Source organism: Nipponia nippon, unplaced genomic scaffold (assembly GCF_047370975.1).
Source record: "Nipponia nippon isolate SJK-2023a ecotype South Korea unplaced genomic scaffold, ASM4737097v1 scaffold_71, whole genome shotgun sequence".
NCBI lineage: Eukaryota > Metazoa > Chordata > Aves > Pelecaniformes > Threskiornithidae > Nipponia > Nipponia nippon.
In genome coordinates this window covers 265,274-280,609 of record NW_028262393.1, presented here as the reverse complement: position 1 = coordinate 280,609, position 15,336 = coordinate 265,274, and the positions used below count along the sequence as shown (strand labels likewise).

Genomic DNA, 15,336 nt, shown 5'->3' with positions numbered 1-15,336 from the left:
ACCACAATAACAGAACTACTTTTGAAATAACTTGTTCAAACTTTTGGATCACTAAAACCAAAACAAATGTGGCAAGTTTTATTCACATTAGTATATTCTACAGTTGTAATAGGAATCATTGGTTGGGTCGGTGTTGTGTGTACAGTAAGTAGTTTAAAAACTAGTGATATCTTTGAAGCATCTTTGCTTCTTTTTTCACATATTTTGTGATCACATACAAATGTTAACACATTACATTCTCATCTCTAATAAGAATATTCTGTATTGATCTTGAAAGAGATGTAATGAAAGAGGTATTCAAATGATGTTTAAGATATATGTTTTTCATTGCTCAAAGATTACTTGGACTTAATATCCTTTATGTATTTTCTAATCTTTTGCAGATTCTGACAACAAAGGTGTGAATTCTGGTCGCTTGGTTGCTTGCATAACCACTTTGTTCTTATTCAGCAAAATCAGGCCCCAGCTAATGGTCAAACATGCCATGACCATGCAGCCATACCTGACCACTAAATGTAGTGTAAGTAGAGAAAATCAGTCTTTTTTTTTCCCCCAGATAATTAAGCATGGAAATGAATGGCTGTCTTGTATACTTGATGAAATTGAAGGTAGGAAAAGAAAAATTAAAATTGTGTTTTTATTTCATGGGCATCGTAGCTTCTGAAGATACTAGATCCTTTTGATGATCTCTGTAGCTTCTAAGATGCTATTCCTCACCCTCTACCTCCATATTTTTCAACTAAATGAAGCTGAAACCTGTACTGCCTCTTTCCCTTGAGGACTAAGACCCAGTTTTTCACCTGTTATGAAATAATTTCTAAAAAATTGTTTTGTTTTATAGTCACAGTCTTGAAAGTAGTTAATATTTAACACATGAATCTTAAGACTAAAGGTATGGTTCCATAAGATAGAGTGATCTAACATATAGCAAACATATCAGAAGGAAAATGTCCTGCTCCATCCTCTTCCATACTTCATCTCTCATTTCCCTGGCTCTAGTGGTTTCGTATTCCCCTGTAAGACAGTTTAGCTCACAAAAGTGGTAGAGAGCTATAACGCTGAACCCCTCCAATCCGGTAAAATGGCTCCCCTCCTCTGAAATATTGCAGCGCTTTCTGCCATTTTGATTAGCACAGTTGGCTTAGTGAAAGTTGTGATGACCCCTGATCTGACAGAAAGAGCAGGACAGGATCATGCAGCCATGGCTCAAGGAGGAGCGTGGGTGGGTGGCAGCAATCCATTACATTAGCTCAGCTGCCCAGGGCAGGCTTGAGAGTAATTGATATTAGCTTAGATTGTAGGTACAGCCTAGCATTTTCCAGGTCCAGCCCTGGAGCGTTCTCTGGGCACATTTACAACAGACTTTTAGAGCTGCTTATGATCAAACAGTATAGAAAAGGGTTATCTCATTATTTACTTGCTGCAACCCATTTAGTGGGTTACATCAGTTTTGTACTTATACAGGTTGAGATGAATTGTAGAATTACCACTGTCAGTTTGAATATTTTAAGTGGCTTGACAGTAGCATTTGGGAGTTATCCTATCCTGATCAGTAAGCTTGATTTGTCATAAAAAGTCAATTTCTAGCAGGATGTATCTTTAATAGATAAATGTTTTCCATAGATTCCTCACTTAAAATACATATACAGACATGATAATGCAAACCGGTAATAATTTTAATTGTAATTTCTACGTTTGTGCGCGTTATTACCTATTTTGCATAAGGCACATTGAGTCATAGCACAACTTCATTTTGTTGAGTTTTCAGGTCTGTCACAGCCTTGATGAGAGGTGAAGTTCTGCTTGTGCAGATTTTTTTTTTTTTCAGAAGTTCTGTAGAAAACAGAACTATCTTTCATAATAATATGTAATTTAATAGCAGATGTAAACTATATAAATATTCTTTTAGATCTGTACCAAATATCTAACATGAGTTGGGATTTTTGACTATCAGTGCATATTAATAATACTTTGCTTACAGGTAACAGGGCCAGAAATGTTAAACGCTATAAATACTGTTGTTTCAGACCCAGAATGATTTCATGGTGATCTGCAATGTTGCAAAAATCTTAGAGCTTGTAGTGCCGCTAATGGAGCACCCCAGTGAGACCTTTCTTGCCACTATTGAGGAAGACCTCATGAAACTCATCATCAAATATGGCATGACAGTAAGCTTTTGTTACTATTGTTACTATTCAGTTGATTCCATTTCACATTGTGAAATACATGGTTTTGATTTAAAGAAAGTCTGTCTTCATTATGAAGATAACTTTTGAGCCATGAAAAATCAGTGTACTCGGTTTACTGGAGTTTGTTTGTGTTGCTATATTTTAACGAGTTTGAGCAGGTTTTCAGAGCAGTCAGGGAGATGAATATTACATCCATTAGATCATTAGTTCTAGTTCAGCATAGCTTTTTCCTACATAACTTCACAAAAATTTCAATTTTAACTTCTAAATATATAATTGATTTGTTCTTTCTTGCTCCTAGGTTGTTCAGCATTGTGTGAGCTGTCTTGGGGCTGTTGTGAACAAGGTCACACAGAACTATAAATTTGTGTGGGCCTGTTTTAATAGATACTATGGTAAGTAAAATCACAACATGTAATTGTCACTTTTCAGTTTTGGCTACAAGTCTTATCTTAGGGATACACCACGATTAAACATTGTGATCAAAACTTTTATCTCCTGTAGGTGCACTTTCGAAATTAAAAAGTCAACACCAAGAAGATCCCAACAGTACAATACTTACTGCCAATAAACCAGCACTCCTTAGATCACTTTTTACTGTTGGAGCACTCTGCCGGCATTTTGATTTTGATCAGGAAGATTTTAAGGGCAACAGTAAGGTAAAATAACTTGTATTTACTCTCCATGTTTTAGATATATTGAATGCTCCAATTTAATTTGAAAGCACATTATTCATAGTCCCTCAAAGCTATGTATCTTTTCATAATTCATACAATACAGCTTTTTGGTTTTTAAATACATGGGTTTGCAAAGGCCATGCAGTAACATTGTGTTTCTCCTTTTCTTTTTGATATTTATGCTTTTTATAAGAGATTAAAAACATCTGTTTAATCTTCAAATAGCTATTATTTTTGTTTTAATTTGCTCAGGTTAACATTAAGGATAAAGTACTTGAACTGCTGATGTATTTTACAAAGCATTCAGATGAAGAAGTACAGACAAAAGCCATTATTGGCCTTGGTAAGAAATATTAATAGTTTTTATTATTCTACTATAGTAAAAATCCATGCATATCAGTAGGAATTCATGTATTTGTGTAGTGGCAAGGGAGTTTGTTTAAAATAAAAATTTACTGCGTGTTTTATTTGAGAACTGGCTATAGAAAAGTTGTCAAGGGGTTGCTGGTTACGTGCTTCTGCAGCAGAGTGGATACTTTTGACAGTGAATGCCTTTTGATTTGTGACCAAGTCTTAAAGTGCAGCAGATTTCCAAAGTAATGGAGATGTTCTTTTTTCTCCACATGCAAGTATGTTGTAACTCCAAATCTTGTTTTTCAGTCCACAAGGTATGGTTAAAGAACAACTAGAAAAAGTACTGGGAAAACTTTGAACATTTTAAGTGTAAAGGCAGATATTCTGCAGGAGTCAAGGGAACTTTGGCAGTTTATACCAACTGGGGGTGCTCTATGAGGTTTCACAAGGCATTGAGGTGATGTCATAGTCTAGATATTACAGTTTGCTTCAGGATTTTAGCTGTATTTCACTTTTAAATAGATTCTTTATCTGAAGGCATTAGTATGGTATTTCAGTGACTTGCAGTAGTACATGAACTGCCATTGAGTGGTTTGTATCATGTTCATCCTTAAGGACAAAAACTGTACATGTGAGAGAATCTTGTTTGGGCAGATAAGCCTTGATTTCTGGAAGAGTTTGTTATGGCTTAGAGTAAAGAAAGTTGTCTCCCAGGCATGTGAGCTTGCATTGTATAGTTTAACTGTGGACAAGAATTTGCCTCTTTATGTTGCTGTTTAGGTGGCTTTTTAGATCTCCTGCTTCAATTCAGGGTAGGTAGGGCTCCAAGGATAAGGACCAAGACTGAATCTTGATTTCATATGCTATAAGAAACCATTTCAGACAGCTGAGCGGTATTAATGGCTTTAGAGTTGCCTCTGTTGCTAGAGCAGCACTGCAGTTTTCTGGACTAGTTGGAGTTTTTCTAGGCATTACATCAAGGTGCGCTGCCAACAACTCCAGTCCACTTTAATTGTCCTCTGCAGAATATTACACATGGGATAGGGGCTGTCTTCCTACCTGTAGACATGACTGCTTTGCTCATGGATGTGGAGAATGTTGCAGTCTCCAAAAATGTTTCTAAATTATAGACCAAACTGTGATCAGTTTGGGGGAATGGGAGAAAATGGGGGTAGCTGTCAGTAGGCATCCTTCAGATTTTTTTTTCTCTGCCTGTAAGCATATCGGTCTTTAAAACTCAGACAACTGTTTTCATTGATATATTGATTCCATCTAAGTACTGGTTCCATTTGAGGGTAGCTGTTGGATGTACAGAGATGTGGTAGGCAGTGCAAAGTTCCACCTTACAGGCTAGTAATGGAGCAAAGCTGTCAAAGCCATACAACGTTTGTATGCAGCAATAAGGTGAAAAGGACTAGCAAGCTAATTCAACGTTCATACACAATGAAGACGTCATGTGAAGAGTGTGTACTTTCCTATCAGCAATTATTAGTGTGTCGTTTCAGTAAGGACACTCAATGGTTTTAGCCTTTGCTTTAGGATGTGTCACTGCTGTTGAGGGATTAAGCTTCAGCCGTAAGCTTAATGATAATGGTTATGCTTCTCTTCCAGATATGTACTTGCAAGGCAGGTTGAGGATATAAAATTTTGTTAGTAAATTTAGCTAAACCTGTAAGTATCTTAACAGGTAATGTCTTAATCAGCCAAGCTCAGAGCTTAGTCTTAAGACTCTCAACCAAGTGAAGACAAAGTTTGAAGAGAATTGGCGTGAGGGCAGCCCCGAGATGTGGTCAATCCTTAAAAGAACACAGCAGGTGCCTTTTTTCACCTCCTGTGACAAATTATTACAGCAAAATTCTTCTTCCCTGCTTACAGGTGATGGAAAAATAAGAATTTCCCTGAGAATACTGGTGTTTCAGATTTCTTTAAGTGAATGAAGGAAAAAAAGTGTTATGGGTTTTTACACATACATGCACATGCTTTTCATTTTTAAAATTAACCTTAAGATGTGGGTTGGACTTGCTCAGAGGTGGTCAAGTTATAAACATCAATATACACCTGTATGGAGTGCACAGTTATACCACATACTCCAAAGACCATCATCATTCCTTTTTCTTTTTCTCCTCTTTCCCCTCCACCTCACCTGCTTCTCTCTGCTTCTTGTTTTGAGACTGAAATGAGATCTTAAACACATTGAGGTCTTGCCCTGGACTTAGCCTTTACCTACACTGTCTTCTGTGTGTGTATGGAGCCAGTTTTAAAAACTTGACTCAGTCTTCCCTTTGTTACAGCTGTTTTTATACATTGCTTTTGCATAATTTTGCTTTCATTTTTTACCCGTATTCTTCTTTTATGTTCGTATGCTTTCTATGTGTTCATTCAGAATCTTAGTTTCCTGTGGTCATAAAAATACATTTAATGTCTGCTTTTCTTGAACAGTCTTAAAAAAAAAATCGTGTAGTTAAACATAATTTAAATTGAGATTTTCTATTCCCATTACTGTTTTTTTATGATACTCTATGAGTTTTTCAGCAGCACTTCTAAATCTACATACATGATCTAATATTGTATATACTGTCACTAATTTAGAAAAGTGTTTATGAAATATAGACTAAGAACAATCAGTTCCTTGACAAGGCTAAGGCTGCATCTAAAAACAGTTCTATAGGATGTATCTTCCAACAGATGTAGTCTTTGGAATGCTTCAGATAGTTTTCAAGAGAAGACCTTAATAGGTATATGAATAATGACAGCAAGAGGTATAAATTTTACTGTGTTGACTGTTTTGGTTTTTTTTTTTCTTCTAAGATTTTATTTTTAAATACTTGTGGTATTTATCAATTTTTCCACATTTGCTCTGCCTCTGTATGAATAACTTTTCACAGTTTCAGCAGAATGTTTTTCTCCAAATGTATTAGAAAAACAATGGGTAATTTTTAGTAATGTTCCTCCCTTGTTCCTGTGAGAGCTCCTAGTCATTCAGATGCAGGCCACTACACTGGACATGCTTCCAGACCTGTATAACTCTTCTTAGTGCAACTGCCCTGGGTTGACACCCCATCTTTATCCATCAAAGTCATGGCTAATAGAACTGTCACGGCTAACAGAACTCTTTATAAGCTGTGAATGGTGTCCATATAGAAAAGCAATACTGTTTGGACTAGGAAAAGCTATGTTGTTGGGAGGAGATAAATTTCATATCTCTATTTTGAAGAAAGACTTAAAAAGCAGAAATACAATTTCTAGATGATAATAACATGGAACGTTTCCTCTTTTCTTCCACCCTTAGGATTTGCATTTATACAACACCCAAGCTTAATGTTCGAACAGGAAGTGAAGACTCTGTACAACAGCATTCTTTCAGATAAGAACTGTTCGGTAAACTTAAAAATCCAGGTGTTAAAAAACCTCCAGACCTACTTGCAGGAGGAGGATACACGTATGCAGCAGGCAGACAGAGACTGTAAGTGTTTAGAGTTCTTCTGTGCTAATGAAGCATGCAAGACCTAACTTTCTTGCATACAATTACTGTATATGTGAACTGAGTCCCTTAAGATTGTCAAATCAGTGACATTGTACCCACAATATCTTAGAATAATTTTCAAAAATACACTGTGTGCATACGTGTATACCCATAATAGGTATGTTATTTACTTTCAAGATGTATAAATGCTGGAAGCAACTCAGAATGCATAATTGCCGTAATGATGGTAGTAGTACTTTTTATCAAAATCTCCTCTAAGGTTAATTTGCAGATAGAAAATAATAAATAGAACATAAGACATTTTTAAAATGAAAAACCTTTATTAAGGAACAAGACTTTAATTAAAGTCATGTCTCTTTAGTTTTTTGATGTACATTTACCATCAGACTGTTCTACGTTTCATGAGATCATAAACCCATTTTAAGACAGCTGAAATGTGTACGTATTGTAAAGCTTAGAGATCAGCATGCATCAAGGAATGGCAAAGTAAATGATTATACTGTGGTGAGTGTGCTATTGCTTTTGTCCTTTTTACAGGGAAAAAAGTAGCAAAACAGGAAGACCTGAAAGAAATGGGTGATATTTCCTCAGGGATGAGTAGTTCCATCATGCAGCTATATCTCAAACAGGTCCTTGAGGCTTTCTTTCATACCCAGTCCAGTGTACGCCACTTTGCTCTAAATGTCATTGCACTGACGTTAAACCAGGGTCTCATCCATCCTGTTCAGGTATGGTAGGCTTTTATGATGGGAGTTTTTGTTATTCAGGTTTTCAGAGGTTTTCACACTTGCTACATAAACTTCCAGTTTTTCTCTTCCAGCTATGTTACAGTAATTTCTTATTGAAATTTATTTCTTATAAATTTCAAGGGGTCTTTACAGAAGGCATATTTTGAAATCTGTTTTATGTTGTTTAGCCAGTGAGATTCCAAATGCTGTATTTTCTGTTTCTGAATCAAGATGTAAAAGCCCAGCCAGTGCCTAAAGAGCATGGACATATGTACATTAGAGTGTATTTCTGATCTAAATTTCAGGCGTATGCCAAGTTGTTTTCTTCATTTGATTCTTTATCCTGGAAAATGTGTCAGCTTGCCTCAATTCCCATGTCCTCCAAACACTATGGAATTCCACAGTCAGTGTCAGAACTTTAGTTATCTCCATTATTCTTTGCTTACATAACATTTTTGTAGTTTTTTTTTTATACTGCAGCCATTGTGCATGTTCAGTCATAAGTGGTGTTTTGGGGTTTCTTTAATGGCATTTTTTGTAGTGTAAATTGACTTTAGAGTTTGAGACAGAAGGGAAATACTACCTGAAACCTCACACAACTTCTGTTGTTTATAATGCTGGTCTCTCGTGTATTTTGTACCATTTGCCTGCAAAAAGTATTCAGGTAGTAAGTTGCATAGCGCTTTCTATTCTAGTTTCTGCAGTAATCAGAATATAACAAGAAAAATAGTGTAGTAAGAGAACAGAGACTGAGAAAAGAGGAGGTACAATGACTCTGAATAATCATTTCATTTGTTTTTCAAGTGTGTGCCATACTTAATTGCTATGGGCACAGATCCAGAGCCCTCTATGCGAAATAAAGCTGACCAGCAGTTGGTGGAAATAGACAAAAAATATGCTGGGTTCATTCACGTAAGTAATTCTAATTTAACATTTTACAAAATACTGTTATGTTCTCTAGTGGTTTAACACCTGAATATGGCTCAGCTGCAGGAAAGAATATAAAGTAACAAAGAAACAATAACTATAAGCAGTTGTAAAGATGATCTCGACTTTTTCCCCTGTTTGGAGATTTCTATTCTTAGAAATAGAAAGGATATAATAATTTGAAGTGTCTCTTCCAGTCCAAAATTTCCTATAATTCACAGTAATATCTTCCTCACTGAATCCTATTCAAGAGCATTTATTTGATAAGAGGTAAGGACAGCTGTTTCATAATGCAGTGATTTTCATTGCAATGATGTTTCATAATGCAATGACTTCCCTGTATCAGTGGACTAGGGAAGAGAACACCTCGTAAAAGTAGAAGTCCTTAGTGTGTATGCATTAGAATGTTAAGGCATCAAGGCTTTATAAATTGTAATCTAAGCAGAAGGAGCACAGGAAGCTGTTTAGATCTGAGGGATCTTGCTGAAAGGCAAATCTGAGGGCTAAGTGAGGACTTGTGGAGTTATGGCATAGTGCCAGTAATCCTGCTTAAGATCTGAAATTGAGCTGCAGCACCCTCTCCTTATTTCAGAAGGCCCTGGTCTAGGTTCAGTGTGTGTACTACATTGTGGGACTTCTCAGATATGCGTGTATTCCACTGCAATTGGAGCATTGCACTGTTAATGGCATCCAAACAGATACCTAATCCAGTAGGTGAAGGCTAGCAGATGAAATTTGCTATGTAGGCAGCTGGGATTTAAGGCTATATATAGATGAAGAGACAACTTTGCTGAACATCAGAAGAGGTGGTATGAGGACAGTTGGATGTGCAGCCTAACCAGAGATTCAGTTTGTTCTGAAACTAGAGCAGGAACCTTGGACTAAATAAAATCAGCTGGAAATCACAGGATATATGCAACAAAACCCTCATTTTCTTAGTCCTGGTGTACTAATATGGACGCAGTTGTTGGTTTCACTACAAGTGACATCAAGCATACACATTTGGTAAAATATTCTGTTCATATATGAAAACATTTCAGTATTATTGAAAATTGTTTAAATTGGAATACCTGGCTGTAGTGGATAAACAGATTAGCTGTATGTTTCTAACAGAATTTAGTTAAAGCAGTTCACAAGACTTTGTGATCTCTGCCACAAGTTCTGTTTTAATCTGTTTGCCAACTCAAAAGGTAGTATCGCCTCAGTGCATGTTTGAAAGTTAAACTTCAGATGAGCATCCACTTAAAAGGAATAAGTTTTACTGCTTTGAAAGCAATGGTTTAAATACAAATAAATACATTTCCATTTCAGATGAAAGCTGTGGCTGGTATGAAGATGTCTTACCAGGTACAACAGGCAATTAATACCTGCCCAAAAGATCCTGTAAGAGGTTTTAGACACGATGAATCATCCAGTGCATTGTGTTCACACCTGTACTCCATGATCCGAGGGAACCGTCAACACAGACGAGCGTTTCTAATTTCTTTACTCAACCTCTTTGATGATACTGCAGTAAGCATCACATTTCCTTCACTTAAAAAGAAATTAAAATACAGCATTGCAAGCTTAAATTCTCCTTTTACAATGTATTTTTGTGACATAATTATTGATAACTTTATTTCCCTAATGTACTTTGTTTTGGTTTGTAATATAAGGTATTCACCTATATAATATTACCTATGTAGTAGAATGCATTTGTTAGTTTTGCATCATTCTGTACCTTTCTATACCCAGTTTGGACTGATCAGAAATAATGTATCTTCAGGTATACAAAGATATTTGTATGTGTATTTCTATGTACTTTTTTTTTTTAACTTTCAGAAAACAGAGGTGAATATGCTCTTGTACATAGCAGACAATCTAGCCTGTTTTCCTTATCAAACACAGGAAGAGCCACTGTTTATAATGCATCATATAGACATTACACTATCAGTTTCTGGTAGCAACCTACTACAGTCATTTAAAGAGGTATGTGCATTTATATTTTAGTATATTTATTATGGTGGCAACATAAGCTTCTCTGTAATTTGGTTGATTTTTCAGTGAATACAGTACCATTATTACGATATGGACCAGTACCATTACTTTGTAACCAGTCATTAAAAACAAGCAACCCTTTCTGTTCTGGTGTGCATCTGGTTGACACTAGTTAAAAACTTTCCGTAGATTGCTGCTTACATTATTAAAAAAGGATGACGAATTTTGAGATCTTAATATCAAATCTATATCATTCCCTGATATGGCTGACTAATAATTAATTGCATGCATCTGGAAGCATACGAACCCAGAATCATCATGAAATATTGGTTTATTGTGGTTGTTTGTATAGTTTTAATAATAAAATCTAGTTGGGTGTTTATTTTGTAGTCAAGTAGCTGACGGCAGTTGCATATGTGTCACCTGAGAGACTTTAAATACATTGTTTATGGCAAGAAAAGAGTGCACAATATGTCTTTTCTTAAAGTAGCATATAAGAACCTGAATCATGGTATCGTATCTGTTGTTATGGCAATACACAATCCTGTAAGAAAAAGGCCTCTGCTTTTCAAAGACTTCAGTGTCTTCATTCCCTGGACAATTTTAACAGTGGAAGGTGCAAACTTTCAGGAAGCAAACCCGTTTCTAGAATGTCCGATCTGACTAGTAAGTACAAGTCAGAGTTGATGCCTGGAAAGTACACAGCTTTGAATTCTCACCCTACTAAAGTAAATTTTTAATTCACTAGAAAGAAGCAGTCCATTCTTCAGATTGGGGACCAGCATATAGCACCCAGCACAGAAAGGTTGAGATCCTGCTTAGAACATCTTAGGTTCTGTGTTACGAAAAATCATACTATGTGTGGTAATAATGCACATATGAAATTCTGTAGTTCTACGAGTAGTAGAACCTGATTATTATTAATACTGTGTATGATCACTTGAGGGTTTCCCTGGTCAGCAGCATAATTATTCTCATAGAATTTAAGAGACAAGGAATAAAACCAGCTTGGACTAGTTTGTACCAAAGTACATATGGAAATCTATGTGACACACAGAAGTGATATCCAGGTGAAAGAAAAATGGAATTTTCTTCCTGATTTATTGTATTTGGCCTTCTACTGCATTTTACTGTCACTGCTAATGAACTTGAGCAGTCTTTTAAGAATAACGTGCCAGTGGAGTACTTGTTGCTTCAATTGCTTCTGTACCCATATTGCAAAAAATCAGCATCTTTTTGCCATAAATAATTTTAATTTTGAATATCGAGTTATAAATTAAGAACATTGTTCAGGGAATTCTTGCTAATTTAAGCTCGTAGTGATTTTGGAAAGATTTTTTTAGAAACGTACATGGTGCTACTTACTCTAATTTTGGAATGCATGTTAACTTCTGTGTCTTGCAGTCTATGGTGAAAGACAAAAAAAAGGAAAGAAAACCTTCATCAGATGAGGAGACTGAGAGTGACAGTAACAGTGGTAGTGAGAGCGAAAGTGAGGAGGAAGCTTCTAAGCCTCGGAGGTTACGGAAACGAGTAGACTCTGATTCGGATTCCGATGAAGAAAATGATATAAATGCTGTGATGAAATGTTTGCCAGAAAATTCAGCTCCTTTAATTGAATTTGCAAATGTCTCCCAAGGCATATTATTACTCTTGATGCTGAAACAGCATTTAAAGAACCTCTGTGGATTCTCCGATAGGTAAGGATATTTAGACAATAGGCCATCTTGCTATTGAGTTCTTTGTAAGGATTAAGTTTGGAAGCTTTTTTTAGAAGTTGATTGTAACTAAATTGTTTAAGCAATAGATTTGTATAAGAGAAAAAACATAAATGTCATAAGTTGAATGTAATGCAACTAATGCTTAGAAAAAGGAATTACTCCATTTCTTACCGGGATGTCTATTGTATATGGAATGATTGAAATATAACTACTTATATTGAAAATTTTCAAAGCTTTTCCTTGACATTCCTTCAGACTTTCCTTAAAAGCTCTTCCCTTTTGTTTTCTTTAAACAGTAAAATTCAGAAATATTCTCCATCTGAATCTGCAAAAGTTTATGATAAAGCGATAAACAGGAAGACAGGAGTGCATTTCCATCCAAAACAAACTCTGGATTTTCTGCGGAGTGATATGGCTAATTCCAAGATCACTGAAGAAGTGAAGAGGAGTATAGTAAAACAGTACTTAGATGTAAGTAAAGTTGCTTTGCAGAAAACCTGAAATACTTTCAAACTAGGTAACACAGTATAAACTTGAAAGTAGATGCTAATATATTGGATGAACACTTCAAAATGTTAAGTTCCTGGTAATCTTACACGATATACTGATAACTCACCACTTCCTTTCAGGATATTTAGCAGGACTATCTTTCAAAGACTTCTAATAAGTTTAAACACAATGAAAAATAATTTCAACTAAAGGAAATTCATCTTTATGGAGTATTTTCTAATTTCTGGTATCCATCTCGTGTAACTCTCTCATATAACTTGTTCACTTTATCCCTGACTGTTTCCATCATAGGAACAGAGACTAGGTCTAGTGTATTTACTCCCCCTCCCCAGCCAATCTTTAAATATCAGTTGGAGAAAACTTGCAATTTTGGAGACACAGGAAGAAAGCTTTTACATATCTACTAAAAAAAGAGATGAAAGTAAAAAGTTTGTAGAACAAAACATAAGCTGTTCAAGTTTGAAGTTGTCTGCCATTTGTTTTACCCTGTTTCTTTACCTTGCCATTTGTTTTTTATTTAACGTAGTGTAATATAAATGTCTATTTTTAAGGTTACAATGTAGACTAATCTGGTTTCTTTTGATAGTTCAAACTCCTTATGGAACATTTGGATCCCGATGAAGAGGAAGAAGATGGAGAGGTGTCAGCTAGCACAAATGCTCGGAACAAAGCAATTACCTCGCTGCTTGGAGGAGGCAGCCCTAAAAACAATGCAGCTGAGACAGAGGACGATGAAAGTGATGGGGAGGATAGAGGAGGAGGCACTTCAGGGGTGAGGCGGAGGAGGAGTCAACGTATTTCGCAGCGTATTACGTAAAATGATTTTTATGTGCTTATAAATGTCAGTCTATTATATTAAATGTACACCAAGTAATGTAATCCACATGAAAGAAAGCATTTTGTAGATAGAGATTCTCTACTTAACCGTTTATACAACTTTTGTAGAAAGTTTAACAGAAAAGACAATAAAAAAAAAAACCAAACTAGAAAATGAGATTTATCCCGTATAAAAAGTTATTAATTTTCCTTTGGAATGTACTGTGTGTTATCCTTTTTATTGTTGCCAAGTTTTTATGTAGCTTTATGATTCATGTGTATATATAATTTTATATATCAATAAGAGATAAAGACACGGGTACAAATTAAGAGTATGTGGTTTTACAAGGATATGTTAACCCCTTGGCGCTGGCGGTCGCGGTGCGTCTCATTGCCGGCAATGGAATGTGTGCCGGGAAATCCCAACTCCCGGCGTCAAGGGATTAAAAGCAATAAAAGCAATAATTTCACTAAAGTTCTTTTGTGTAACACTTGGTCTTTTTTCCCCCCAATGTTTTAGTCATTGAGAAGGTCAAAACGAAATTCAGACTCTACGGAGTTGGCAGCACAGATGAATGAAAGTGTTGATGTCATGGATGTCATCGCTATTTGCTGTCCAAAGTACAAAGACCGACCACAAATTGCAAGAGTAGTACAGAAAACCAGCAATGGCTTCAGTGTTCAGTGGATGGCAGGCTCCTACAGTGGCTCCTGGACTGAGGCTAAGCGCCGTGATGGCCGCAAACTGGTGCCTTGGGTAGACACTATTAAAGAGTCAGACATTATTTACAAAAAAATTGCTCTAACGAGTGCTAATAAGCTGACTAATAAAGTTGTGCAGACTTTACGATCGCTGTATGCCGCCAAGGATGGAACTTCCAGCTAATGAATTTGTACATGCAGCCAAATTTACAGGAATTGAAATAACAGAAAAACTTGAAATACCAACTTTCTGGCAAAAAAAAAAAAAATCAGTTAAATGAAGAGTAAGAATGGAACCTGGGACGCGGGAAAAAAGAAGGAAATGTTTGGTAAACATTTTTGTGGGAGCTTCCTTCGCTGTTGTGCAGCAGAAACTTCTCAGTTCATTTTTACTCCCACTGTATTATAGTTTAACAAAAAAATTGTTTATATCTTGAAAAAAAACTTTCTGTTTAAAAAAAATAAACAAGTGAATGTTGGAAATTAGTCTGTTAATGTTCTTAATAAAGTGTTCTTGGAGTTTAACCTAGCAGCGGATGGCTTTCTTTAGCTTAGCCCAGTTTCCAGGGAAGCATTGTTTTTCCAGGCTGTAAAATGGCAGAATCTCCTGGATATATAATTTATTCTGTTGAAGAAAAAAAGAAAAAAAAAAAAAAAAGAAAAAAAAAGCATGCAGTATCTATGACCTATCTGCAGGAGAAGTTTTTGTAAATGTAGATTTTGATGTATTAGGTCACCCTGAAATAATACAAGAAAAGGGATCCCCAGCAAATCTGGTGGAATGAATACTGCAATAAATTTTTTTACTTCTCTTTGTTACTTGTCTGTTTCCATTTGAATTTCTTATTGTAAAGATCTGTTTAAATCCATTTATATTATTTTGCAGTCTTTTATGTAAAATTTACTATATCAGTGGTTTTCAAAACAAGACATAAAATATTGTTTATACAGTTTGTATAGGCTGACTTCTGAATAATTGGTATCTTTTTATTTTTATCCCTTAAAGGGTGTAAACACAAGTTAACTCCAGGGTTTTATTGTATCCTGCAATATTTAGTATTAACTATATGATTTAGCACTGTGCCAAACACATTTTCAAGAGTACATTTTGATATAAAAAGAAACTATAGTTTATTCCTTGTATGCTTCAATTTCTTTCTAATGCTGTCCAAATGGTAATTTATGATAGTTTAAATCTGGGGGAAGCTGAATGACTATTCTGCTTGGGCTAACTGGCCATGTATGCATTTC

The 15,336-nt window shown here is 35.7% G+C and overlaps 1 protein-coding gene across 4 annotated transcripts in view; it reads left to right on the top strand.

Moving 5' to 3' along the window:
• LOC104020646 (NIPBL cohesin loading factor) overlaps positions 1 to 14,900 on the top strand; it is a 67,117-nt gene extending 52,217 nt beyond the window's left edge. For 2 of the 4 annotated variants that reach the window (XM_087741047.1, XM_087741051.1), the window contains 14 exons: positions 384 to 520; positions 2,028 to 2,168; positions 2,491 to 2,584; positions 2,694 to 2,848; positions 3,119 to 3,209; positions 6,510 to 6,683; positions 7,242 to 7,432; positions 8,237 to 8,344; positions 9,671 to 9,871; positions 10,181 to 10,327; positions 11,741 to 12,036; positions 12,354 to 12,528; positions 13,154 to 13,339; positions 13,904 to 14,900. In XM_087741047.1, the coding sequence (XP_087597173.1) occupies positions 384 to 520; positions 2,028 to 2,168; positions 2,491 to 2,584; positions 2,694 to 2,848; positions 3,119 to 3,209; positions 6,510 to 6,683; positions 7,242 to 7,432; positions 8,237 to 8,344; positions 9,671 to 9,871; positions 10,181 to 10,327; positions 11,741 to 12,036; positions 12,354 to 12,528; positions 13,154 to 13,339; positions 13,904 to 14,269 (2,462 nt within the window). In that variant the 3' untranslated portion in view covers positions 14,270 to 14,900. Of the gene's footprint in view, positions 1 to 383; positions 521 to 2,027; positions 2,169 to 2,490; positions 2,585 to 2,693; positions 2,849 to 3,118; positions 3,210 to 6,509; positions 6,684 to 7,241; positions 7,433 to 8,236; positions 8,345 to 9,670; positions 9,872 to 10,180; positions 10,328 to 11,740; positions 12,037 to 12,353; positions 12,529 to 13,153; positions 13,409 to 13,903 lie in introns of all 4 variants that reach the window. The other 2 variants (XM_087741048.1, XM_087741049.1) reach the window with 2 other exon arrangements.
• Positions 14,901 to 15,336: the final 436 nt, after the last annotated feature.